The sequence below is a fragment of the Corvus hawaiiensis genome, chromosome 1, assembly GCF_020740725.1.
Source record: "Corvus hawaiiensis isolate bCorHaw1 chromosome 1, bCorHaw1.pri.cur, whole genome shotgun sequence".
Taxonomy (NCBI): Eukaryota; Metazoa; Chordata; class Aves; order Passeriformes; family Corvidae; genus Corvus; species Corvus hawaiiensis.
Genome location: NC_063213.1, coordinates 24,099,028 through 24,126,160, shown reverse-complemented (window position 1 = coordinate 24,126,160; position 27,133 = coordinate 24,099,028). Strand labels below are relative to the sequence as shown.

At 39.9% G+C, this 27,133-nt stretch overlaps 1 protein-coding gene across 5 annotated transcripts in view; it reads right to left on the bottom strand.

The window, feature by feature from the left end:
• Positions 1–25,452, bottom strand: part of ADCY1 (adenylate cyclase 1) — a 190,457-nt gene extending 165,005 nt beyond the window's left edge. For 4 of the 5 annotated variants that reach the window (XM_048296607.1, XM_048296597.1, XM_048296578.1 and 1 more), the window contains exon 1: positions 24,010–25,451. In XM_048296607.1, coding sequence (XP_048152564.1) covers positions 24,010–24,678 — 669 coding nt within the window. In that variant the 5' untranslated portion in view covers positions 24,679–25,451. Of the gene's footprint in view, positions 1–24,009 lie in introns of all 5 variants that reach the window. The other variant, XM_048296615.1, reaches the window with a different exon arrangement.
• Between the last annotated feature and the right edge of the window lie 1,681 nt (positions 25,453–27,133).

Here is a 27,133-nt window from a genome sequence, read left to right as displayed (position 1 = left end):
ATAACTGGAATATCTTAACCTACTTAAAGGAGTTTAAATTTAAACTTACTCCCAAAGTCATCCATTGCAAAGTGATATGTGTGTGTGACTCTGTGTTCTGTGTATGTTATATATACATCTATGTGTTATACATGTATATATATATACATGTATGTTCCTAAATCCAATTTAGCATGACATTCCAAATATTACTATAAAATCAAAACATGTAAAATACAAAACATCAGTGCAATAGCCCTTGATTACTTCTAATAATTTTTAATTACAATTCAACACAAATTTTCATGCTGCCCTGCCATATTATCCAGTGTTTCACAGATTTGCAAGTGAGTGAGAGATGCTAATGCATTCATAAACAATATACCTTGACATGCTTTATTTGGTTTTCTATTTAAGTGCTTAGCCAACCCATGCAGCAGTAGGAACACATGTAATATGTTAATGTGAGTGAACATCATGATTCTCTACTCCTGCAAATGACTCTCACCTTCCTGGAAATACATATGCTATGCTCCCAAATGCAGATGGTATTAATCAGAAAGGATTGAAATGTTTACAACAGGGATTTAACATTTTTGTCAACATGCTTCTTTATTAAGTATTAATTAAAAAATAGGCAAAATAATGGCAGTTTTTGCCAAACTAGAAGCAGAAGAAATATAAATCTACGATTTTTACACAATTCTGCTATAAACAGTTACTCAAAAGTACACCCATTGCCAAGGGATTTATGATGTATTTATCATTAAATAAAGTCCAATTTTTATACAGCAACCATCCACTCACTCTAATGAACCATGACTTTTAAGTTCTACCCTTGTTTCTAACATCAGAAACGAGAGGATGTCTAGTCAGGGTGAAGAGAGTAGTATTGCAGAATTGTCTACAGTGGACTATCCAGTTTGAGGTTGTTGCACGTGGTGTTGGTCCTTGTAACGACTTCTGAATTAGAACAGAATACAATTCACAGTGCAAAAACCTAAGTTCACAGAATGTTGAAAATATGAGCTGGTTTGATAGTCCTTGAAGCTGAACCACTACAGGGCACAGACAGTATCTACCCCACCATTGACCTCCCATCTCAGGGGCAGTAATGACTGTGGTGAGCAATGTGGCACCATGGGTCTAATCATAGAATCACAGAATCATGGAATCACAGAATCATGGAATCACAGAATCACAGAATGGCTTGGGTTGGAAGGGACGTCAAACAACATCTACTTCCAAGCCCTGCAGTGGGCAGGGACACCTTTCACTAGACCAGGTTGGTCAGAGCCCCATCAAAACTGACTTTGAACACTTCTGGGAATTGTCCTAGTTTTGTTCAGGACAGGGTTAATTTTTTGCAGTAGCTGGGAGGGGGGCATGGGTGAGGGGGCATGGCCAGGACCCAGATGTTATCTGATACCACCTCACATCATTGCCAGGGGCAGGGGAAAGGGACTTATCTCTGGCTTCAGAGGAGAAGGGCATTCCTTCTGATAGGAGAAAACATGGCAGGTGGAACAGTTCAGTAATGTTTTATTTTGCATTAAATTATTTCTTTGTCTTACGCATTTTGTTATTAACATTGTTGCTGTTTGTTTTCTTACCTCATTGCTGTTTCCAGTAACTTGTTCTTATGTCAACTTGTGATCTTTGCTTTATGTGCCTCCTATTGGAGGGAGGTGGGAGGGGAGCACCTTGTGGTTTTTTTAGTGGGAGTACTAAATTGGAGAGCACCATTCCTAAACCATGACAGGCATCTACAGCTTCTCTGGGCAATCTTGTTCCAGTCTTACCACCCTCACAGTGAAGAATTTCTTCCTAACATCTAATCTGAATCTGCCTTTCTTCAGTTTAAAGCCATTGCCCCTTGTCCGATCACTACATGCCCTTGGAAAAAGTTTCTCTCCATCTTTCTTGTAGGCTCTGCTCAGGAACTGGAAGGCTGAAATTAGTTTACCCAGAAGCCTTCTCTTCTCTAGTCCCAATTTTCTCAGCCTTTCCACATAGGAGACATGCTCTATCCTTCTAATCGTCTTGGTGGCCTCCTCTGGACTCACTCCAACATGCCAATGTCCTTCCTGTGCTGGGGACCCCAGAGCTGGATGCTGTTCTGTAGGTGGGGCCTCACCAGAGCAGAGCAGAGCAGAGCAGAGCAGAGCAGAGCAGAGCAGAGCAGAGGGGCAGAATCACCTCCCTTGACATGCTGGCCATACTGCTTTTGATGCAGCCTTCCTTAGGCATGGGCTGCCCTGCTCACCCTGCCACTACCAGCACCAGTGTGGCCAGTCTGCAAGGAGAATGACAGTTCATTTTAATTACTGAACTGTATGGCCAGTGCATACAGTCATACATACATACACAGCATGTGGTCATTTGGTGATGACTATGGGCAAGATTATCAGTAAACCTATTAATAGTTTAATTTCTTACTATTAAATATGCAGAACCATAAATGCATCTAATTTTTGCTGCTGTAGTAGATCAAAGTGCAAGGTTTGCCACACCCTGACATAATTCCAAGGACCTGAATTAATTTCATTGGCAAATCATCCCACTATGATGTAGAGAGAAGAGGAAAAGAGAAAAAAAAGAAAGGGAGTAGGAAGCAATTTCCAAAACCTGCTACCGAGAGTATGGATATCAGTAAAATACCTAGGAAAAAGCTCTATTGAAAACAACATTGAACATTCACCCCGTACTAGGCACAGTGAAGCAAGCACAAAATTGTGAGTGGGCAACAGGCCACAAAATAAGAGTTTCTTTGATAGTTAAATGTACCATATTCTTGACCATAATCTCCATGAAGGTGACTGTGATATTAAATTCTAGATATCCAGACACGTACCCAAAGAATACTGACACAAAGAGAAAGTACAGCTTCCCGTTCTCTGAGACACAAGTAAAGATGTCCCTCAGCTGTTGCATACAGTTTAAATACTTGAGGTGAAGTTCACTTCATTCCAAACAGAAAAACAGCAGTGCACTGCAGTCATCCTCTAAATCAGCTGGTTTATTGGATGCTTCCCTTACACCACTCAGTTTGAGATCAGCTTTCCTTCTTTCTGCTACAATCCTTCTGCACTCTATTTGGCCTCACTTTCTGCTGCATAAATATTGGTACTTAGGCAGCCATGACCATTCCATGAGCCACAAAGAGAAGTTCTTTTCCTGGCACAGATCAGTGCCAGAGAGAGACACATGCAGCAAACCCTTCAGCAGAACTAGCAGTACTCCACTGAAGTGCTCACTACCAAAAGCATACCTTCAGAAGAAGGTGAGGGACATGGTGTCATGGTGACTAATAATAAAAAAAGGATTATTTCCAGGAGATACAGGAAGCTTTTAAACAGATGGAACAGTTCCTTACTTCCGTGAAATCAGTTCCATTCTAAATGTACGTACATGTACCTTAAGGAAACATGGATGCATTAATGATACAATTACCATGATAATTTGTTATCCTACTTCAGAGCCTTAATAATTACTGTTTATCACTAAGCACGAGAATAAGACATTTATCTGTGAGGAGGCAGAGATATCTAGGAAGGGTCAAGGACCATGTTTCTGGTTTTCACCAACACACAACCCAGTTAAAAAAAATCCTGATGCAAATCTTTGCTGGGGAATTTAAAAAATTTCTTTCATTAAATTTAGTTTTCTGGGCAAAAGTGCTGAAGAGGTACTGAAAAAAGGAGAGTGGAAGGTTTTTTTGGGGATTGATTTTTCTGTTTAATTAAGCTTTTGTTTAATTAAGTCTGACTTTCTCTTCCCCTTTATTTGTCCTCCTGGCATTTATTTGCATAGGGGTTATTAAATAAGGGTGGTGCTATATACAGTTGAGTGGGAGACAACTAAGAAACAGCCTCTATTTATTTTAAAATAAACTACAGTCCATGTTGTCTTTGCTCTATCACAGTTTGAGAAACCTTCTCCTTTCAGGAGCATACAGGCTCTAATGCTGCTTCCATGTGGAGCCGAATAAATTTTTCTCTTTTTCTAAAGAGAAAACATCTTCACACCAATTTAACTCATCCAGACCTTCAGTTCCCACAGTAGTGTCAGATTTTTAGCATGAAAACTTAGCATGTACTTCTCATATGCTCTGTCTTCAGTCCGTTGCTAATGCTCTGGAAATCCTTGGCCCTGATGCTGTATTGCTTGTGCTCATCAGTGTGATTAAGAACAAAAGCATAAGCTGCACAGTTGCAACCACATGATAGCCCAGTCACAATCCCTCCTGGTAGCAAAGATAGTACTTATCTGTGTGATTCCGTTTGATAAAATCTTTCTTTCCTCTCTGTATAACCTCATCATAGAAAAATATATTATTCTTGCTACTGAATATATGTCCAGAAAAAAAAAGTCTTTTAAAATATTTTCAGTGTACTAATTCAATGTATTCTGGGGATATTTGATAAATAGTTATAATCAAACACAGAGCTATGGTGGTAAGTGTACTCTGGATCAGGGAATAAAGTTAAATCCTTCATTACAGAATGCATAAATAAACCTTTCTCTCCTGTTTCAATTGGGTCTCATAATTATTGAAGCACCTATCACTATGTTTTTACTGCCACTGACTGAGCATACAGTTTCACAATTATGCTGGTACCATTTTAGTATATATGTCTGATTGTTTGGTACCAGTGTTTCCTGTCTTGACCTTTGAAACACATCTTACTATAATCTAATAATTAACCAAGGCCAAACACAAACTCACTAGTTCTGCAGTGTGCAGCCAGTGTTCATGTTCACATTAAGGGAATCACCAGCCTTTGGTGCTCACAGAGACACCTGCAGGGACTGCAGTGTGGCCCAAATGGCAATGCAGCAGGAACTCAGTCCCATGAAGCTGCCATGAACTTCCTATGCAAAACAAGACCTCAGGCTCATAAAGTTCCTTCTGGATCTTTCTATCCAATTTCAAGAACTGATGCCTAGAGTTAAAGGCTTAATTCTACCGAGTTAATGGGGAGACGCATGATGGGGTACCTTTTCGATGTTTTGGCCTAATTGAATTCAACAACTAAGGTATCTTCAGTGTGCAGTGCTGAAAGGCGCTCCTGGCACAGCTGGAGCATTATTGTAACACAGCTTCTGCGGCACAAGTGATCCATGGGTATCTACCTCAGGTGCAAGCAGGAAGCCCAACTTCCTTTTGGCACGGAACAGGGAGAGTTGGATCTCCTTCTGCAGTGGAAAGGCAATGAAAGCCATTTGTCAGAGTTTAACCACTGTTGCTTTGCTGTGCCCATTATATGCCCTCTATATAATAGGGACACTGGACCATTTCTATCCTCATCCATTCGTACTTCACAGCTTTTATGTGTCCCTCCTGATGTGAAGTCCGAGAAACAGCAAGTGATTCCTGAGTTGACATTTATCAAACTAAGCTTTTCTGATAAAAAAGTTATTTCCTGCCTATTCTTAGCATTTGCTTCCATGTGAACCAGTTTCCCTCAGTATCCAAGGTTTTCTCAAGTGTCTGCTAGTGAAGATCTGATTATGGAGAAGCTGTATGAACCAGCTGAAAGCAGTCAGCTATGTGCTGACTTGGGTGCAAAACCACACATGCTTTTGGGTGCCTAATTGTCTCCAAAAGCATGTAGGGGCCTTAACCTGTGCCTTGTAGTCTAAGTCTCATTGAATATATGGATAATGTAGTATTCAGTATATGATAAATTCACTGTCATGTCTTAAGTTATTTCTAAAGGGATATTTAGCCTTCATAAGAGTGAGTAGAAGATACTTTTACAAATTTATGCTTAAATGTTTTTACATTTACTGACTAGTTTGGTGATAAAACCTGAGCAGGGCACTGCCTCTCTGTGAGAAAAGAACCAAAGAATTTGTTTCAAGCCTCAGAAATGAAAATGCTTTAATCCGTGAAACACTACAAGCAGCCAGAAGAGCAATTATTGAAATCTGTACTTTACTTTTCCTTAGGCTTTTCTAGTCAAAATCCATGACACAGAAAACATTCCTACAGAAGGTTACAGACCCTGCACACTTTTCTACAGATTTTCCAATGTGCTAGTCTTGTGTTAATCATCATCTGAGCAGTCTGCATGAACAGACTGAAATCAACATTTGTACTGAGGGAAGAAAATAAATGAAGACAATAGCTAATGGGTTTTTTCTGTCTTGTATCATCAGGTGAGGGTAGGAGGAGGAGATAAGATAAATACGGAAAGGGGGAATCAAAGTAAGAAGAAGTGAGGAGGAAGAAAGATAAAAAAAAGGAAAGAACTGAAGAAAGCAAGAAATGAATGGACAGACAGATAGAAAATAATTAGAAAATAATGGAGTCTCTAAACCTGTGTGAACTAACTTCATTTGAGACAGTTGTCTTAACAAATAAGCAGAAGTTCTCATTTCAAAATTAGTAAAAAGACAGAGTAATTCTTTAAAATGTACTAATAAGTATAAAAAATTAAAACAACCTTCTAATCTAGGTCATTGTTTTGTATAGTACTTGGATATGCATGAATGCCTTTGGTGCAGAAATCAGGAAGACTTACACAAATATAGCCGAGGACAAGATCTGCTTCATTTCACAAATTCTGCACAAGAAAAATAATAAAGTTACCACAGTTTTTACCATGTTCTCTAAATCTTCCCAAGACTAATCACTCTGCAAGTACTGGAAGTATGTTACCCAAAGCACAATTAGAAAGTCACTCAAATAGTGTCTTTCATCTTTTTTTTGGTCTTGACTTTTAATCTATTGCCCTTTAGTCTATCATTAAAGCCCAGTCAAGTCAATTAATACACAGCTCATATACTACATTGATTGCACCATATAGGAACGGTAGAATTTACACACTGTCTGTTGGTGCCATATTAATATTTAATTAGGCCATGCAAAAGTCAAGCCTGTAATGCTGTTATTACATGGAGGAGTATGTCACAAAAAGGCAGAACAACAATAAAGAATTCAGAGCCCAAAGGTTGAAAACACTGCTGGTTATTGCAAACACTTAAATTGTTCAAAGAGGATGTTAGTAAAGTGGTGTACGAGTGCACACGGAGATTGTGAGAAAAGGTCATTACCACAATCACCTTTTTTCACACAGAAAGTATACACATTGAATTCAATCTCAAAGTATACACTTTTTCATAGCCAAAGCCCAGATACATTCTGTTAACCCCTTTCCACAACTGAACAGCAATAAAAGCCTGATCTGAGATTCAGCAGTGATCTCCCAACAGACAGGAGTGGCAAAGCACATTGTACTGAGAAGGAGCTGTGTATCAGTCCCTGGCTGGGTGGTAAAGGAAGGATACTGCTGCACCACACAAGGAACTCTGCCAGATTTCTTATATCACACCAGTCATATTTATATCCCAAACCTTACTTACAAATGCAGTTGTACAATATACTTTCATGCCTTATTTTCAAATAGTCCAGACTTGAATTAAGATGATAGTGGTATTTTTTCACAGGGGGAATATGATTTTGAAATTCATATGTTTAAGTGTAAAATAATCTTCCAGCAGACAGAAAAATGCTTCTGCTTGAGAGAACAGTGTTTATGAGACAGCAGGCCCTTTAGTTGCCTTGGAAACTCTATTTGTAAAGGGCCATAATTTATATTGTCCTGGAGGCTTTTAACATTTGCATCAAAGATTCAGAGGACAAGAACTGTCAGAGAGTATTTACTCACAAAAAATGCAAACTTCACTTTAAGAATGTTGAGTGGTGTATTTTTTTTTTTCCTCAGCAAATGATAAATGATCTTTCAAGAAGGAAAACAAAAAACTCAAGAAGTTTGATATGTTTACAGAAAGTCACAAGCAACACACTTTGGATATTACACTTGCTGGTCAGGGTTACACAGAGAACTTCAAACCAAATAGAAGGCAAAAAGAATTCCTAAAAGGAATAACAACAGTTTAAATATTTTCAGCATTTTCTGTTTACTGCTGTTCAGTAATGACCCTCAGGTTGCATCCAGAAACCTCCATCAGATTAGGATATACTCTGTAATCACAGACTAAAGAAGATATCCTTAGAAAAAATATAAGATGTAGAAAGCTAAAATTAAATAGTTTAGTTCAAATACTTAGTGACAAAATGATCTTTGTTTTAGGCCCAGGAAGAGCTTTTTGTTTTCCAAGAACTATGAAAAAACCCCAGCCTTTCAGTTGTTACCAAAGGTTCACAAATTTATCTTGTACAAAACACATTGCAGAAAGTGCCAGTACATTTCCTATTGTTTTCTGAACTTAAAAGCAGTTTATAAGGGAGTCTTGATGCTCATACTCAAGCAAACCCACCACTGAAGCCACTGGGTGAAATGCTTGTTCAAGAATGAAATGGAACAGTCAGAGAGATAGTTTGATTTTTCTCATTTCTGCATCCATTTCTATTCTTGAAAACTGTTAGGAATGGAAGCTGCCCCAAGATAAATCCTCTTTTGAGGGTCTTGCACAAGCAGGAGTTGAGGACAAGATGCAGAAATTTATATTTATGACTTGCATAATAAAAAATCCAAAAATATATCAAAAAGAGAGACCTTTCCCTGGTCATAGAGATGCTTAGAGATGAGTTGAGGGAAAATTTTTATGAAGTCTGTGCAAGAACACTAACAAGGAAAAGAGACAGACAGAATGAGAAATTGAGAGTCCTCTGACTCATTTCCTTCGGGAGGGAAAAACTGAATGAGGAAAGAAAAGATAAAAACCAGGCAGGATATTTCTTTCAATAACTTTCAGAATAAATATGCTTTGTCTTTGTGTAGGCGATTGTGCACTACAGATCATTTGCAATATTCAAATGTATTATTCAAATAGCAAAAAGCAAGTACAGTGAAATTTTCACAAATTAAATCCAACAAAGAGAGGAAAATGGTATTTTTTCACAATATTTTATAAAACAAAGTCACTTATATTCCTCACATCATAAACTTTTTATCTATTCTTTGATCATTTTGATTTTTGTGTTAAAGTATGCTTCAACCATGGGCTGCCAAGCATACTGACACAGGTAAGAGTCTATAACGTACATGGCAAAGTTCTTCTAACTCACAAGACTTGTGAAGCTGCTCCTGGGAATAATAATCTGTTAGCAATGGGTTACAGAACAGTTTGCCTTTTCTTTTGTATTTGACTAAACAGTGACTCCATCAAGCTTCCTCTCAAGTACACCCATTTTATATCTACTTCTTTAATGTTGTGGAACAAAATGAAGCCCAAATCCTCTGCAGACAAACCAGAGTACTGCCTCCAAAAAGCCTGCTAATAATTCTTTAGAAATGACAAACAGAAAATAAAATAATGAGCTTTTAAGGGGCATTTTAATTCTGATTTTCCATTGCTTAATGTAAGTTTCTTACCATTATCATAACTAAAACACAATATGCTCTGGCATAATGCAATTCATCTTTATCACACTATATCTTGTAAGCAGAATTATAATAGATAGCCATTCAAAGGTACAAATTATGGATGTTTTGTTCTAGAACTAAGATGGAAATTTATTCAAAAATATATTTATAGTTTCCAAGAGAAAAAAATTTAAATGAAAAAATTTCAATTGTTTTTGGAAAATATACAGATGAATGTACAATCATGTCATTTCTTTGGGTAAACAAATTCAACCTTTCATTTACATCTTATGCAGTTAATAACAAAGTCACTGAAGCAAATACATTGAAAAAAAAGATTTAGTGGCTCATAAACATGCTCCATTTAACTGTAACATGAAACTCCTCACTCTTTTATGAACATCCTGCCCCAAGTCATGCAGACCAGAGGAAAAGGTTTATCTCAAAGTAATTGAAAAGAAAACATGACAGTATAGCTTAGCCCAGAGGAAATGGAAATATTTTAAACTATTCTTTGGGGCTTTATGATGCTTAAGATGAAGTCGTTACTTATTAAATTCTTGTCCCAGTCAACTGCAGCTGAAGTCAGGACACTTCCAACCTATTCTGATTGACCTCTGAGCTTTGGAAAATCATCTCACTTCTCTGTCTCTTAGACTTCTTCCTGTTCTTTGCTATGTCTAGCAGAGAAATATGAATTGCCTCTACTCAGCAAGCAGTAAGTTGAGAAGCTCATCAGAGTTGACACTTGCAGATACTACCATAACATCAGTGGTAAATAATAATAAGACAAGGTGAATTTCAGCCTAGAATTGGATACGTAAGGCTTGTGTGAGAAATACCTTTTTGCTTTGTGTTAGTGTTTTCTCAGTGGCAATGAGAAAACAGTCCCGGGGAAAGAAGCCACTTAAGTAAGTAGATCTTTCCTGAAACACAACTGCAAAGTGAGACTAGTTTCAGAATACAATACTAGTGTTTTTTATAGCATTGTATCACTAATTTTCAGCAAGCACTCCTTTGTGCTTTCAGTGAATTTTCTGCAAGACATCTTTATTTGAATACCTTCAAAAACAGTGCAAGACCTCTTCCTGAAAGACACTACAAAGACAAATTTAAATAGATTGTAAATCTTCAGCTCTTGATGTCACTGGATGCAACAGTGCAGAAAAGCATAGATTATTACATTTTGCTATCAAAATTAAGGCCTTCTTTGAGGGTCTGCTTTGTAACTCAGGTATTTAGAAACAAATATAGCCAAAGTAATAGTGTAAGACAGAATCAGCCTATTTTGTATGTGGAGAAGATAGTTTCTGTCCATTCTGAAAGAAACAACATATTCACATAACATTTCCAAGATAACATGCAAAGCCCACTGATTTCCCGTATCAAAATTCCATATAGTATCTTCTGTACTCGATACCAGGCATATTACCTGCCCCAGAACTAATGCATTCCATGACTCATTCACTGAGGCCAACATACTGGTTATAAATGGTCCACTTCTTTATGGACACTGATGCAATTTTTGAAGTTTTGAGGTGTTTAAAGATCGCATCTTGTAGGAATCCAGATTGTTTACACAACTTTATTTGCTTCTATTTTAAAATGTAACCTCTTTTTTTCAGTATAATTTAGCAAATTAGTCCCTCTATATACATGGTTTCAGTGGAGATCCTTGAATTACTTTTCAAGTATTTTTGAAACAAAAGAAAATATAACCTTTGATCCTTAACAGAAATTTGTTTTCAGATTGCATAATAATGTTTGGAACATATGATGAAAACTGTTCCAGGATCCATCAATGAAAGCCATTGTTTTAACACCTATACTAAATCAACCAACATTTAGTTATAACACCAGTTTTAAGTATTTTCCAAAAATCCATATCGAAATTAAGGCACATATAATTAGGTATAAAGTGAAAAGTTAGGCTGCATTTACAAAAGATGTAATCAGGCTAACACTATTCCTGCTGAAGTTCATGTAGCAGTACATACAACATAGCTGTTGTTACATGAGAACATGAACTGACAGAACAGAAAAAAAAAAAGCATTTCTCGGCCTTTTTTTTCCACTGGTTGCTCATTCCTATTCCCAGTCTCTTCATGCCAGCACAGAACCCTATGAAGGTGTGAAGACAACTGGAGAAGGCATCCATCTGGAAGCCCATCCTACCTGGCTGTTTCTAATTCACATTAGCAGCCTCCCACTCCACTTGGTGCAGGGATTCAACTGTTACTGCATGGTAAAAACCGGTGAATAAGGAGGTGTACCCACATGCATGAGACTACTTGTTTTAGTGATTTAAAATATGGATTCAGAGTAAAATTAGGCCATTAAAAGCTGGTTTCTTGAAACCCATAAAGAAACAGCTGGTCTTTTAACTATTGTTTAACCCAAATCATTCACCAATGAGACTTCCTACTAGATTCTGGATATCTGATATTCCTGGAGTCTAAGCAAAATCTAGACACTGTCTTTCAATGTTAGAGATTTCTGATTCTTATTCAGAGGACATTACTTGAGCATCACGTCATCACACCTTCTAATGGTTTCCAAGTTTACTACATCACCAGTTACCACCAACTTCATGACCTCTCCTTTTATCTGATCTGTGTGTTAGCACTTTAATGACACTTTATGATCCACACAGAGATGAGACTACAATATAGAAGGCTGTATTGACAAAATATACCTGGCTGTATTACAGAGTTTCTAAACTCACGTAACTAAGCTTGATTGACAGATTCCCAGAAACACCTTAGGTGGGACAGTACAGAGTGCTACCCACTCTTCGGAAAGGCACAGGCACAACTGACCTAGAATAGGAGTGACTCCACAGTGCAGAAAATGAGTGCACCAAGGTCTGTCACCACGTCTCTCCTCTTTTGAACGTAAAGAATTGTGCTGCAGTTTTGCTTGAGTCAGAGGAGAAAATGTATTAGCTGGAGTTCCTGTTCTGTTTGCACACACTATAAAACTGGCACAGTTTGTACATGGAGCACCCAACATTGGTACAGTGTGCTTCAGATGCCAAAAGCATCATCAACAGGCTGGTGCAAAATGCAATTTGTTTCTTGTCTTTGGCATTATGTTTGACTGACACTGACATTCCAATGTGTCCAAGGACTAAATTAATCCTTAAAAGGGATAGTGGAACCATGACTCTGCTGTTTACTAATTGTTAAATGGACTAACCATTTACATGTCAGTAATTTTGTCTTGAAAAGAATTTCCTCCATTCTTTGGGTACTGGACTAGAAATTCACTCATTCAGAGAGGGCAGGAGAGGTGTAAGAAATGAAGCATTCTATCTGCTGGACAAAGACTGAGAAAGCTAACTAGATTCTATTTTTCCTATGGTACTCCTTTGTCACATGAAACTCCCCAAAGCTGAACCCAGAAACTGCTCAGACTGATAATACCAATCAGCATATACAATTGTTTTTAATATTGCAACAGCTATGTGATTGAGTGATATAGTATTATGTCCAGGCCACCCGTAGACCTCTGACATCTACACTGATCCCAAGAAGGTTTTCAGTTGGATAGTTTAACCAACTCTGAAAACAACTGAGAGATTTTCAGATGCTAGAGAGAGAAATATTTCTCCTGAGGATTAGTAATCTGACTCCTAATGGTTTTTCCCTTCTTGATCTACTCCCATACAGCCTGCTTCGTGCCAACTTTTGAACTACTATAGCTGGTAGTTTCCAGATAGCTTAAGCATTCCTTGAAGAAAAAAGCCCACATCCTCAAAATACTCTGCATTTATTGCCATGTTACAAAGAATTAGCTCATACTGTACCCAGCACCTACTTACATGTTGCACTGCTGGCATTTGTTGACAAGTCAAAGCCCTTGGGTCTTCTTCAGGACTGCTCTAGGGTCAATGTGACTTTTGCTACTGTAAAAATAATGGTATTTACCCAACTTGTTAAAAATCAAATATGGCAGCAGACTCTGTAATGCCCTGAAGTAGGATTGCCTCGCTTTCTGTTGTTATATGTGCCAATTCCATCGGTGCAGAGGCCCTGTGAACTTTCATTACAATTCCACATAAGACATACATACTACCTCATAAGCAATCTTAGCAAAACAACATTCACGTTTGCCCACAGACCAAGGAAACAACTTTAAGTTTGCCAGGCTTCCTGAGTTACCAACAGTGATGGCATATAGATAACTCACATTCTCATATCAGAAACTGGACTAGTGGCATCAGTCTTGCTTACACGTTTTGGTAGATCATCAAAACATCTTTAGATATTAACGACACTTGAACTTTACAAACCTAAATATGAAATGTGGCTCTAAAGAAGAAAAGACCTTTCCCTCATAAACCTCCACTCTTGAACCTCTTATTTGCAATAAGGAAGAAAAAAATCTCTTTTCCAAGGTTTGTACAGTTGAATACAGCCATCTCTGTTTAGGACTGTGCACAGTAAGGTCACTGTAACTCAGCAGTATATCAGCTTTAGAAATGCATTTGTTTTAATTACAACTTCAGGAAAAGGTTTTCAGCTGTACAAAGTAGCTGTAAATCTTTCATTTTTCAGTTTTATTCTATTTTTATGAGTGGAATGGCAGCAACTATCACACACAAGGGAAAAGGAGCTGAGATAGCTGATATATCCCTGTGAAGAGAATTTCTTTGAGAATGTTAGATAATGGTTTATTTATATGTCAAATCCTTACATTTACAGGGGATCCAAAACTCTTAGTAAACTTCAAAGACATCTTTAGGGACATGTAAGACATTTTGTAGGAAAGACAATTTCTCCCTACCTTAGGTAGGGAGAAATTTTTTTCCTAAGAGAATGAAAAATCTTTATGATCAGTAGCTAAGCTCAGTTTTTCAGTATACAAATGTGCTGAAGAAATGGGACTTTTGCAAATGATGGCAAAGAGATTTGGAACAAAGATACATGGCAGCAGACTTGCTAACAGACAAGAGTGACCAAGTCTTGGGGCTGAATATTGTGTACCCTTAGGGGAATTAGGAAAGATCATCCTCCTTTCTGCAGTAATCTCCACCCCAGAAGAATGTTCTCTCTTTTGTATCTGGTTGATGCTCCTTTTTGGGGGAAATTCAGTAGAGGATACTGCACCAAGAACCACAGCAATCAGCAACAACCTGACAGCACTGGTTGCACAAAAGCAGCAGCAGGAAAAGAAAAAAAGCAAGCAAGCAAAATAAATATTTAAATTATTACATCCTCTGATGATACACTAGCACTGCTATGAAAATATCAGTTAAGGATAGAGAATAATTCATAGCTTTACAAGCAGACATTGCCCATTTCAGTACTTCTGTTCATCCTAACTGTAAAATACAAACTTAATCTTTTCAGAGTATTTTTCTAAGACTCAAGAGTAAGAAAAGTGCATTTTTCATTGCCCACAGGCAAGCTAAGCAAATCCAGCACATGAAGCCCACTCTTTCCTCTTAATCATCACTATCCTTTTCAGTGATGGATATTCCAGAAGCTATTATAAGAAAAGTATGCACTCTCAGGTAGAAAATCACACTGCTCTCCTGCCAAAGCCATTTCAGCCATTGTGTTAACATTAATCGGTACTGTGGAGTGCAGTTTAGAATAGGAAACCCCTCTTCAGGCTGTGATCTCTTCAAAGGCAAAAACCAGACTAATCTTTTTAATAGTGCAAGCAAGAAGAAATGGACTATTGATAAAGCAGTTTATTTTTACTGACAGACGAGGCAAATTAACTCAGCTGCAATCTCCTCAATCTACTGCTGCCTAAAATAGAGAGAGCTGCATGGAGAAGGCCAAATAAGCTGCTGTAATCTTACCATCTGGGGGAACTCAAGCAGCTATCATTCACCACTGTCATTTACATAACTGGCGGTAGAAAGAGGAAACTGAACATGGAGATAGTGCTCAGTTTGTTCCTCTGTTTTGAAAAGCATCATTATTCCTTATATTTCAAAGCATATAGGAATGGCAGAGCATTTATCATAGATAATCCAACCATGAACTTAAAATTAGGCTTCTTCAACTCCCACAGCCCCTGCAGTGACAGCTGATTTAGACTAAACCAGCATGGATCAGCAGAGAGATCAGCACAACAGCTTGCAGGGTGCAGCACCAGGAATCACACAGGACATCCATGAGGGGTAATCCTCACTTTCCAGAGCACAGCACCACAGCTCTGGGATCCATAATACCAGGTGAGAGTTGCATTCAAATCTTTGACAGCCATGACAGCAGTGACCAGGAGTCTGCAGAGCAGACTCCAGAGACAACCTGCAACAGTGGAAATTTGATCCTGGTACGGCTTCTGTCTGTTGTGTGCTTGCTTGGTCACAACTTTACACTGCCATTACTACTCCCATGTCATTTCATAAACAAGCAGATATTGACTTTCTATATAGTTCACAATAAATGGTGTACCTGTTTAGCTAAAACATCCTGGGAAGAATTTATTAAAGGCAAGGATAATTTTTAGCACATCCCTGAATCCGTGTAAAATAGTTTTTGGCTTTTAAAAGTGAAATGAGGCTCAGGCCAACATCCTCCACCTTTGAACTAACAGTGATCAATTTACCTCGAACTTCATTTCGCTACATTGTATTTGCATACAGATTAAGAAGAAAGAAAGAAAGAGAAAGAGAAAGAAAGAAAGAGAGAAAGAGAGAAAAAGAAAAAGAAAGAAAGAAAGAAATAAAGAAAGAAAAAAAAAAGAAAGAAAGAAAGAAAGAAAGAAAGAAAGAGAAAGAGAAAGAAAGAAACTCCTTAGAAGGCATAGGCCTCTTTTTAACTTCTTGTGAACAAATTTCACAAGTTCTGCTCTCAGCCTGATGATGCTCAAATTAAGGATATACTTTATGTACATCTCTTTTTAAAACTAGGTTTATTAGTGTTATTTCATTTTCTAATTTTGTGTGGGTGGATGATTGCTTTCATCTTCTAAGAGGTAATCATAAGCAGATTTATGGCAATTAACAACAATTTCTTTGTTACATTGTAGTGTATGAATGAGTAACCTATGAAAAAAACCCACAACTGCCAAGTTTAGCACTCCGCAATTTTATGTGCTAACCACTGTAAAAAGTTAATTTTGTTTATTTCTATGAAGCTGTACAGGAGGATGCACAACCATTTGTTACTGAACCCAATAATTAACATCTTGCTCCAGAACAAATATCTGAAAGGTGTTGTTAAAGTGAAATATTGTTCTATAACATTTTTCATACTAGCCACATGTAGGTGGTTTCTTGCAACACACATCTCTGGATGACAAAGGATTTCTGTAGTTCCTGAACCACAGCTAAAGAAGTAACCATCTTTCTTGTGGTTTTGCTGCATTTTATTGCTTGCCTTAGAACCACACACTATATCCACATTTCTGGGATTTTTCACTATTTCAAATACTGATGGAGGAAACAGATTTTCTGTTTATATAATGTGCTTGGTGATTCTATTTCAGGAATCAGCTCATGTGGTAAATTCATGCAGAATAAAAACAGCTGGACAAAGTGGTACCTATGTTGTTTCCTCAAATTCCTCTAGGTATGTATCTCAAAATTTTGAAGCAAAGCAAATTTCTTTTTGAAACATGAAAAGTTTGCCAGAGGAAGAAAGTAAGAAAGAAAATCACATAATTTGGCAATTTAGAAAAAAAAAATCTATTACATTCTACTCACTGATAGTCCCTCAGACCCATCCATCATAGCAGGCCAAAGACAAAGCTCAGCTCCAAAACTTGAATCAGTCTCTTCTGCTTGCACTCTTTTGTCACCTTCCGAACAGCAAGAGTCTTACTAGTCTGTCTGACTTCTTCCTGTCATAAACCATGAACATTTCAAGTCCTAGATGAAACTTTCTTATAACATTATGAATTAATCAGAGCATGAAGTCTGTGTGAAGCCATGCCTTCCCATATTCATAATAGACTTTCTAACAAGTATTCCCTCTTGGCACCACCAAGAGCTTACAAGCAACAAGAAACAATGCCTTTCTGTCTCATCTCTGGTTTTCCATACATGCCACCTGCATTTAGTTATGTTCATACCACTTTATGGTAACACAGAAAAGAGATGTAAAGACAGGAGTATATCGCCTTTTGCATCTGAGAAAGTTAAAGACAATAACTAACCATGATAGAAAACATTATTTTATGCTAGCTAATGTTTTCTGGAATGGCAAGAGAAGAGAAGGAATGCACTGGATCTAAACTGACAGAATAAGATGCTAGAAAGAACACTTCTGCTCTAGTTAGTAAGGCCCATGTATACACAAGCACACATTCAGGGCTGTGCTTAAAGTAGATGAAAAGAAACTGAAATCTGCACTACCTAGTTGTTGTATTACACTGGTTCTGTGTAGCAAAGCACTGCACTATTCTAATAAGTGGGGAAAAAAAGATGGGGAAAATATTTAGAAGCATGAATCCAGAACAGCCTGAATGGCAAAACATATTAAGAACAACTACTCCCTATAATCAACATTTTCTCATGGGGGCTTAGCTCTGAAAATATCCAAACTTACATGTTCAGAAAGAAAGAAATTAAGGCAGAAAGGAATAGAAACCCTTGATAACTTATCCCATAGAACCATCAAAAATCTTTAAACCCAAATTGGTAGAGCTGCACAAACACACATGAAAATTATTTTTCCACAGAGTAAGTACATAAATTAAATACAGTACCTAATTACTAATATTACATGCAATGTTTTGCTGTCAACCAGGGTCTAGGCAATAACATATTACCATTTTGAAATGAAAACAATGCTTTGATAGCATTAAAATAAAAGCAGTAACAAAACATGTGGAGACAGTCTAAACCACAAATGTTAAAAAGGAATGCAACCATATAGACCTGTAATACTGTATCGCCACTGCTATATAGAAAGCCTTAAGTTATGCACTGATTTCGCAAGGTCTCCAAACTGAGCCATGTCAGGCTTGTTCTGGGCTTTTTTTTTTTTTTAACTTCTGTGTACATTGTTTTACCTGGTTTAAACATTTTTTCCCTAATTGACCAGATCTCTGTAATTAATTTATGTTAATTTTGCTTTGTATGTTAGCAGAACGGTTTTATGACTAAAGCATAATGCTGTGCTATGCAGAAATGTAGGCCTATAGAAACACAGGAGATGGTGTAGAGTATAAGCATGGGATTACAAAAGGTGCAGCATAGACTTGGCAGTGAAGATAACACCCACAGTTATAAAAAGACTCCCCAATGGTCAGTTAAAGAAATGTGAAGATGCACAGGTCTGGTATTAGCTGTAACAAAGAGAACATAGAACAAGTATCTAATATACATAAAACATATTTTAAAAATTTGGATGAAACATGGAGCTGTAGACCAATAAAAGAAGAGAAATGCATATTAGCAACATTAACATGAACATCCCCTTCCTTCCTGTGAAAGACTCCAGATGCTGCCAATATAGGCAACGCCACCAGCAGAATGAAAGCCACCACCATTAGAACTTGGAAAAGCAAGGGAAGGGACAGCCTAACATCAAGGAAAGTGGGTAGAAACTGAGTGTATAACAGTATTAACTTGGTTTTTTATTACTATTAAAACATTTTTTGAATAGAAGCCCTCTTTTGCTTCAGCAATAACGGGATCTTGCCTATTAATTACAACTAAACTTCTCAGATAAAATTTTATTGACTATGTCTCCAAGTCGTATGATTCTTGACAGTTTCTCAAAGGCTTCTTGTTTCTCAACGATGCAGAACCATCAGCATGCTGTTAATTTTTGGAAACCCATGAAGAGTGCCAGTGTCAGCAGTCTGTAGACTCAGGAAGCCAAGAGCATACGAATCTCTATGTGAAAAAAGACCCTGAAGTCTACATTCCATAGAAAATCCTTTACTTCAGCCCGTATATAAAAGGACCGTGGTCAATACCTGGCAAAGCCTAATGCCACAAATTAAGATACCACCTCAACTAGGAAGGAAAAAAAACCCCAAGCCCCCAAACTTTTAACAATCTTTCAATAAGGACTAAATATGAAATGAAAATTAGAGTTACATGCAGATATTGAAAAACTCTAAAAACAGTGTACCCCATCTTTGGAAAGAGAGGAAAATAGTGAATTCAAGCAGATTACTACTGCATAGGTATGTTTGCAATACTAGAGATATTCTTGATACTAATATTTGAAAAGCATCAGAAAGAACGAACTAGTACAGTCCCTCACCAGTTTTTTATATGCATGAAGGAGAAAACCGGAGTTTTGCACTGAATAATAATGACAATGGAGCTGAGCTGTCTTTGATTTACAACCCGTTTTATTAGACTCTGCCTTCTATGTGAGAGACAAAGGTGTGGAGATTAACATTTCTGTCAGTGATATGTTCATTAATTACCTTTTAAACACTAGCAGAAATAAGATTATCTTTGGCATGACAATGCCTTGTGATATTCTATACTATTACACTAACCTGCAAAGACTTAACATAAAATAAACTTTTAGGTAATAAATTAATTATTTTAATTAATTACATCAATTTCCCCCACATTATCCTTTACACAGTCTGTCTAATCCCAACTACAATTTTTGGTACTTGCTGAATCAATAAAAGTGCTATCATACAAATAAATAAATACACACATAAAATCAGTTTGAAATGCAGGCAAAAAAACCCCAAGCAAACTATCAAAACCTGTATTTGTTTCACCATGTCTGAAAAAAAAATTGTGCTAGTTTGTGATAGCACCATTCTTTCTTCTGCTCTTTGTTACTCATGCTGCAATTCTGGTTTTCATGAAAGATTTGCTCTTTCACAAAAACTTCTGTGATGTGTGAGGGCACTTTGTTGGTGTATGATTTGGTTTTGAATTTTCTGGAAATAAGCATACTTTTTTTTAAAAGGAGACAAAAATATTTAGAGAGACAAAAAAAGTTTTTTAACGGTAAGACGTGAAATGGTGCACATGCCACCACTGAGTAATTTCTGTGAGCAGCCTTTGCCTTCCTTACCCCATCTGGTTCTCATGTCTCTAACACCCACTCACTGCATTACAACAAAAATTATACTAAGCTCCTTCAGACAGAGTTCTGTATTTTTGTAAGGGCTCTGAAACACCTAACATATATCTGGAATCTCTAGAGGGGAAAAAAAAGAAAAAGAAATAAAAAGACAAGAGTCCAAGCTTTTAAACTTCGTTTGTAGGTTCAGCCATCTGTGGATACTTTGTCACCTTATATGGCAGGAGCATTTTGTTCCATGATTCCGAAGGAAAGGAGAGAGTCCAACAAACATGATCAATACAATATTTGTTATATACACCATTTACATCCTTATCACAATGTCAGATAAGACATGCAATATCAGCTGTGAAGTCAGCATGTCTTTTGACATGATCCCAAATGGGATCAAGGTTGCCCTCAAGTACTTTGCATATTTCTGATAGTGCACATATATATATATAAAATCTATTACTATATATCTATTAAGAATTGAGCAGGACATACTAGTAGATTGGAATCTTTCATTTGATGAACAAACCAGCTATTGAATGGAAAGATGAAGCTCAAGTTCTGTCACATTACTCCTGACTCTCATTACCTCCCTGTACTTGCTTTCCTGCTCTCCCTGTGTCTCACCCATGACATGACATGGCATGGCATGGCATGGCATGGCATGGCACAGCGTGGCACGGCGTGATCTCCACAGACAATACTGTTCTGTCAAAAAACTATCACTTGCAAATTACATGTGCTTTACTCAATAGACGTCATGACAAACTTCTGCCACAAAGTGCATTAGTTTTATCACATAGAGAATTTGTACATTTAAAAGGAAGAAAGTCTTAAGCATGCCATGGGGCCCACTCAGGTTCTGATTTGGCACTACTGAAGGTAGTGAGACTTTTGCAAATGGGGATTCCTCAGACTGCATGAAATAGAGATGCACAACTAAAAGCTCACTTCAGAAAAAATCCCTTAACTTAGCTCTGTCTTTTTTTAATGGGTTGAACTTGAAACAACATGAGCTGCTTGGTCTTGCTGACACCCTTCCAGTTTAACTTTAATGGAAGTTACTAGATCTGCAGTCTCTTAAAGCTCAGGCTAAGCAAAAATAAAATTGAAACCCAAGGTGGTTCCCTGCCCGAATCACAAAAAAAAATCAAAGAGTTCTTTAACAGAATACCAGTCTCAGTGATTGATGCAGGTGTTTGCATTTTTGGATACTTCAGATTTCTGTTTAAAAATTTAAATTCATCCGCTTGCTTGGGGCTAGGGAGCAAGGGGTTGGGAGAGAGAACAGAGCCTTTCATGCTATTGCAGCTCTGCACAGAGCAGTCCTGCTTCCCTGACACGCCAACTGCATGCTGTGTCTATGAGCACTGGGGCCATCATGATAATATCCAGTGTCTGGGAAACAGATCCCAGTTGCAAGGAAAGGTCCATTCTAGCCTTTACAAAAAAGGCTCAGCTACTCTCAGGCCAAGCAAATAAAATTCAGATGATGCAGCCTTTACATATTTTTAAATTTCCAACCATTGCAAAGTTGTTCTTTGGAAAAGGAAAAAAAAACTTATTGGTAAGGGAAAAGTCCCTTCCATACATGGAGATGGTCTTCATATCAGAAGACTTATTCCTTGCAAACATGCCACAAATCAGTGTGCATTTCTGTGTGACACAAGTTCACAGACCAGTTATTTTGCTTGACTTTTAGCTGGTTTCTGCCTCCTGTTATCAGCAAAGCATACTGCTTTAGGGACTGCATACAAACCACTGAAATTACTCTGGTGAGGGGAGATGGTGATGAAGAAGAAACATACACGTTACATCAGATGTTAGTCAACTATTTCTCTGCATTTTTAAGCCAGTTTCTTGCCTGTTGAATAACTAAGTTAAACTAGTGTGAAGGGAGAGAGCTAGCAGATTTTTTCTCTTCAAAATGTTTCACATTCACGACCTTGGTTAGATAATTTAGCGAGCAGACGTTATTGTCAGCTTCTTTATGTTATTCATCTAGAAGAGCAGATGCCACACTGAACTGCAGCTTGGCATCAAGGAAAGTCTGCCTGTGTGTCAGGGGAGTTAGGATAGCCTGGACTTCCATAAGGACTAATTGGTACACCAGTAAAAAAGCTATCTTCAGCCCTATTCAAAGAGAATATTCTAGTGTTTTTTGCATCCTTCTGGATGCTTTTTAGGAAGGCTTCTCTTGGTGTTCCTGCATTTCATCAGCTCTCCCTCTCATGGAAACTCTAAATCACATATTTAAAAATAGACCATCAGATTATCTGGGTAAATCATAAAGCTCAGCTTATCTCTCTCTTCCCCTTCAAAATACATAATTTATTTTGTCCACCAGGTCAGTAGCATGAAGCCATCAACAATCCTGTTTGTCTCAGCAACCTCACTCAGTGATTGTCCCTGTGTATCTCTATTCTGTGCATGTATGTCACACTGGGGTGTGTGTGCCTGTGTGAGCACGGAAGAAGGATCCAGGAATTCACAGTTCTGGGCACAAAGGTGTACAATCCTGCTTATGCTAGTGTTTATGCCCATGTCAACTGTGTATGTCCTAGCACCACAACACAGCCTTACACAATCATAGAGAATAACACCAGGATTTTGCAGAAGCGATGTACTAAGTACTTCAATTATGCATTAAATTGTTCTTTAACACCAATCTGGACCACGGAACCCGTGTGCTTCTCCCGAGGGCAGGCATAATCAATGCTCGCAAGTAAGGACACAAAAATTTTTCAATTCCTCTTTCCCAGTGGTTCAGACACACCACGTAACAGAGCCTTCAGTAGCAAACCCCGACTGCCAGCCCACACGTTTCCTATATGTGCATCTCCTCATCCTCCTCCCCGTCAGTGCGGCCCATCAGGCCACTGGAGCCGGAGAAAGCCCTGCAGGGATATAAATAGCTCCTCGGGGGAGGAGGGGAGAGTGCAGCAGCACGTTTCTAAAGATGCTTGGTGCAGAGGGAGGTTTTGCAGGATTAATTCAGAGGGGAAAGGGAACCGCTAGGAAGTTCACTGCCATAGCAGGTAATGTCTGTGGACAGGGGGCAGCAGCTGCCCTGGGGAATCTGAAGGGGGAATGCCCCGCTTGCTGGGAGAGCAGCGACGTGGGGTTCCCTCTGAGTGTCACACCTATTTCAAATAGTTTCCTCAGAGCACCTCCGCAGATGGGCTGTGTATAGGCACGAAGGCCCCACGGCTGAGACAGACAGCGAGGATACGAACCAACTCGGTGGACGTGTTATTACCACACGCAGCTCATTGTCTGTGCCAAGTTTGTACAGAGCCAGGTCGTGTTACTGATGGGTGCTGTATTGCACTGTGCATGTGGTGCTCTGAACTTGCCCCACGCGTGGGGCGCGGTAGCGCTGGCTTCCCTGCCCTCTCCCCCGTTTTCCTTGGAGAGACAAAGCCGAGAGGTTCCGTCTCCCCAGAGCCGCCCTATCCCCCTCTGTCTCCCGGAAACTTTCGGGAACTACAGACACAGCCGCCTGAGGCACAGGGGCGCGCTGGCCCCTTCCCCGCCGGATATACCCCGGGCACTCCTCAGCCGCCTCCCGGGCTGGTTGGGCGAGGGGCGCGCAGCCTCCGCCGCCGCCCGGGGCCGCTCCGCGCCTCTCCGCGGTCGCCCCCCACCCACCCACCCCCCCCGGAGGGCTGGCACCGCGCGGCTGTGAGGTGCTGCAGTGCCCGGCCCGGCCCGGCCTCTCTCACCGTCCTCCAGAGCCGCTGCCGCTTGGCACTGACGGAGGTGGCGGTGACGATGAGGTGGGAGACAGACACCACCAGCCCGAAGACGATGGCCAGCAGCGTCCGGACGGGAAGCAGCGAGTAGGAGACGAAGGTTACCAGCATGAGCTGCCACATGCCCTGCTCGGGGGCGCTGGGCAGCTCCATGCCGTAGGCGCCGAGAGAGAAGGGGCAGCAGAGGAAGGAGAAGGTGAAGCTGAAGAGCAAGGTGAGCTTGACAATCTGCTGCAGCTGGGTGACCTGCAGGTACTTGACATTGGTGACGATGAAGAGGGAGAGGAAGATGATGCAGTGCACCGGGTGCGAACCTTTGGAGATGGTCAGGCTGGGGCCGGAGAGGAGCTCCACCAGGGCTAGGCTGGCCGTGAGCACGATGAGGACGGCCAGCGCCTTGAGGGTGGACGTCTGCTCCAGCTTTAGGTTGTAGCTCTGGAAGAGAGCCTCCAGCTCCTTGCAGTCAAACTCGTCCTCGCAGGCGATGGCATCCAGCAGCAGCAAGGGAGGGGAGTCCCCCAACCCGGCTCCCGCTCCCGACGCCGCGGCAGCCGGCGGGGAGCAGCAGCAGTGGCAGCACTTCTTCCTTTTGGTCTTGACTTTCTGAAACGGTATTTCCTCCATGTCAGTGCCATTCATAAACCCGGAGAAGAAATGCTCCTCCAGGTGTCCCCCGCTGCCGCTTTGCCGCTTCGCTGCTCATAAAAGAGAGGGGGGCTGCGCGCAGGAGCCGCGGCCGCTCGCCCGCCGGCAGCCCCCGCCGCTCCGCGGGACCGCCAGCCGCCGTCCGCAACCCGCCGCGCCGGCAAACGCCCCCTCCGCTGCCACCCAGGAGCCGGAGGTGGCTGGGACGGCGGGAGGAGAGTCTCACTCGTGTTAATGTGCCAACCTTCCTGCCTGCAGTCTCGCTTTCCCCTCCACCCTCCTCCTCCTCCTCCTCCTACTCCTCCTCCCCTGGTGCTCCAGGGATGTTAATCTCCTAATGACACCAAAACACGATCCAAAGGTTTGGAATCAAACAGAGGGAGGGATGGGGGCAAAGGATGGGTGGAAGCTCAGATTAGGGGAGACGGGGATAATCAACAGGCGGGTCTCCTTTCAGATAACGCTATTTGGAGGAGCGGGAACTACAGAGGAAAGCAAATGGGCTCCCGTGAGGTGGGCAACATTACAAAATAAAATAGCGATTAGGGGGAAAAAAAATTAATCCGAGCCAGGGGTCTGGAGAAAAAGTGCGGCAGGGGGGCCGGAAAGAAAGCAGGAGGCAGAGAATGGAAGGGCGATCCCCTTCCCAGGTCCGAGAGCATCTCACCGGAGCTGAGGATTGAGAGGCGCCTGCGCGCCGATCGCTTGGGAAGCCGAACACGTCCCCGCCGGGGCTCCGCGACTCGGGAACGGCGGGGGGACCCGCCGCCCCTGCAGAGCGCCCCGCGTTCCCCCTGCCGGGCACCCGGGGCCCGCCGGCCCTCCGGCCCTCCAGGTGCATCCGGCATCGCCCGAGGGCTGATAGCCCCGTGCTGCCCACCTGCCCTGGCAGCTATTCATATATGTATTAAGGTACAGAGAGGTATAGGTACACATATAGCTATATAGAGAGAGATATACACATATATACACACACACAAAATCTACATCTAAAACCAGAAATACATGTAAATATAAGTATATTTGTAAATAAGTAAATATATATATATATATATGTTTGTATAGATGAATCCGGCTTCCTTTCAGAAATAAAGTAGTATCTGACTGAATAAACATTATGATGTTACTTGTTTTTCCTCCTAGCTCTGAAGCAGTTGGAGAAAGTGTAGTGAATGAGAAATTTTTCAAGAAAACACATTTCTGTGAGCAGTTCTGCCTGTCTGGGAGTACAAATCAGTCAGTGGCTGTAGAGGGTTACTCTTGTGACAGGAGTTAAATATCATCCCACTCAAAATTGTACTTGGTGCCTCATCAAGAACTTGGATGTGTTGTTTTAGAAAAAAGCCCTCTAGTTCTGCCTATAATGCTGCTATCACATACCACTATTACCACGTTGCCACAAAAGAATACACTGCAGTATGCTGTTTTGTAACCACTGCATCTAATTTTGGGATTATGAGACTGATTCCAAACTCACCAAAGACTAGGGAAAGGACTCCAGTGTTTCTTTTAGGTTTGGATCAAGCATTTGTAAGATTCAGGTCTAGGAAAATGTCAAAATAGAAGACTAAGGTTATGAACATTCGGCTTTTCAAAGGCAGGGTAGGGATACTTTTCAGAATCAAAGCAGAATCCTACTATCATGGGTAGGTTGAATATCTAATCACTGATTTTTGTGTCAGTGATGTCAGATTCTGGTTCCAGATTTGGGCTGAAGAGTGTCAAGATCAACAGTAGGCAGGGATTCTTTAAGATTTGTTATGGCTGTGAATGATGTTGATACTTCCCTTCTGGATAGTAAAGGAGCATTAAAAAATTATCTGATACATAATCTAAGGCAACATATTTTTATATTAATATTTTAGTATTTGTGGTTAGTCCATGCCCTACAGACTCAGTATGCAGTTATTCTTTTGAATCTGAACAGACCTCATCAGGAAAATAGAATTAATCAACATTGCTGGAGTTTGTGTATTACAGATTCAAAATATTCCACACTTAAGAAAATGGCTATTACTTACTCTGTGTTCACAGGATGCAGCTCATGGTGATTTCCTAGACTATTACTTAGACCCTCAAACACTGCAGAACTGTAAATACAGCTGGTATTTAGACTTCTGTAACTTCCTTCCAGAAGAAAGTAAAGGAGTTGGATTTGCTGGCCTGAGCACTGGAAACAGGAAGAAATGTTTAGCTGAAATGAAATTAAATCTGACAAACAAACAAAAAGAGACTTCCTTTGTTTTGTGGGACCTCTAGTGTGTTTGAAAATCTTAACAAAATTAATCTCCTTATTCACTTTGGTGCATAAATTCACTTTGGTCACACGTATATTAGACAAACACACACAGTTTTCACCTGTCCTCAGCTTTATTCTGAGCTCATATATCCTGAGGGATAAACTAATATTTCACATCTCACAAAGCATAAGAGGTGGCACCTAGTTGCC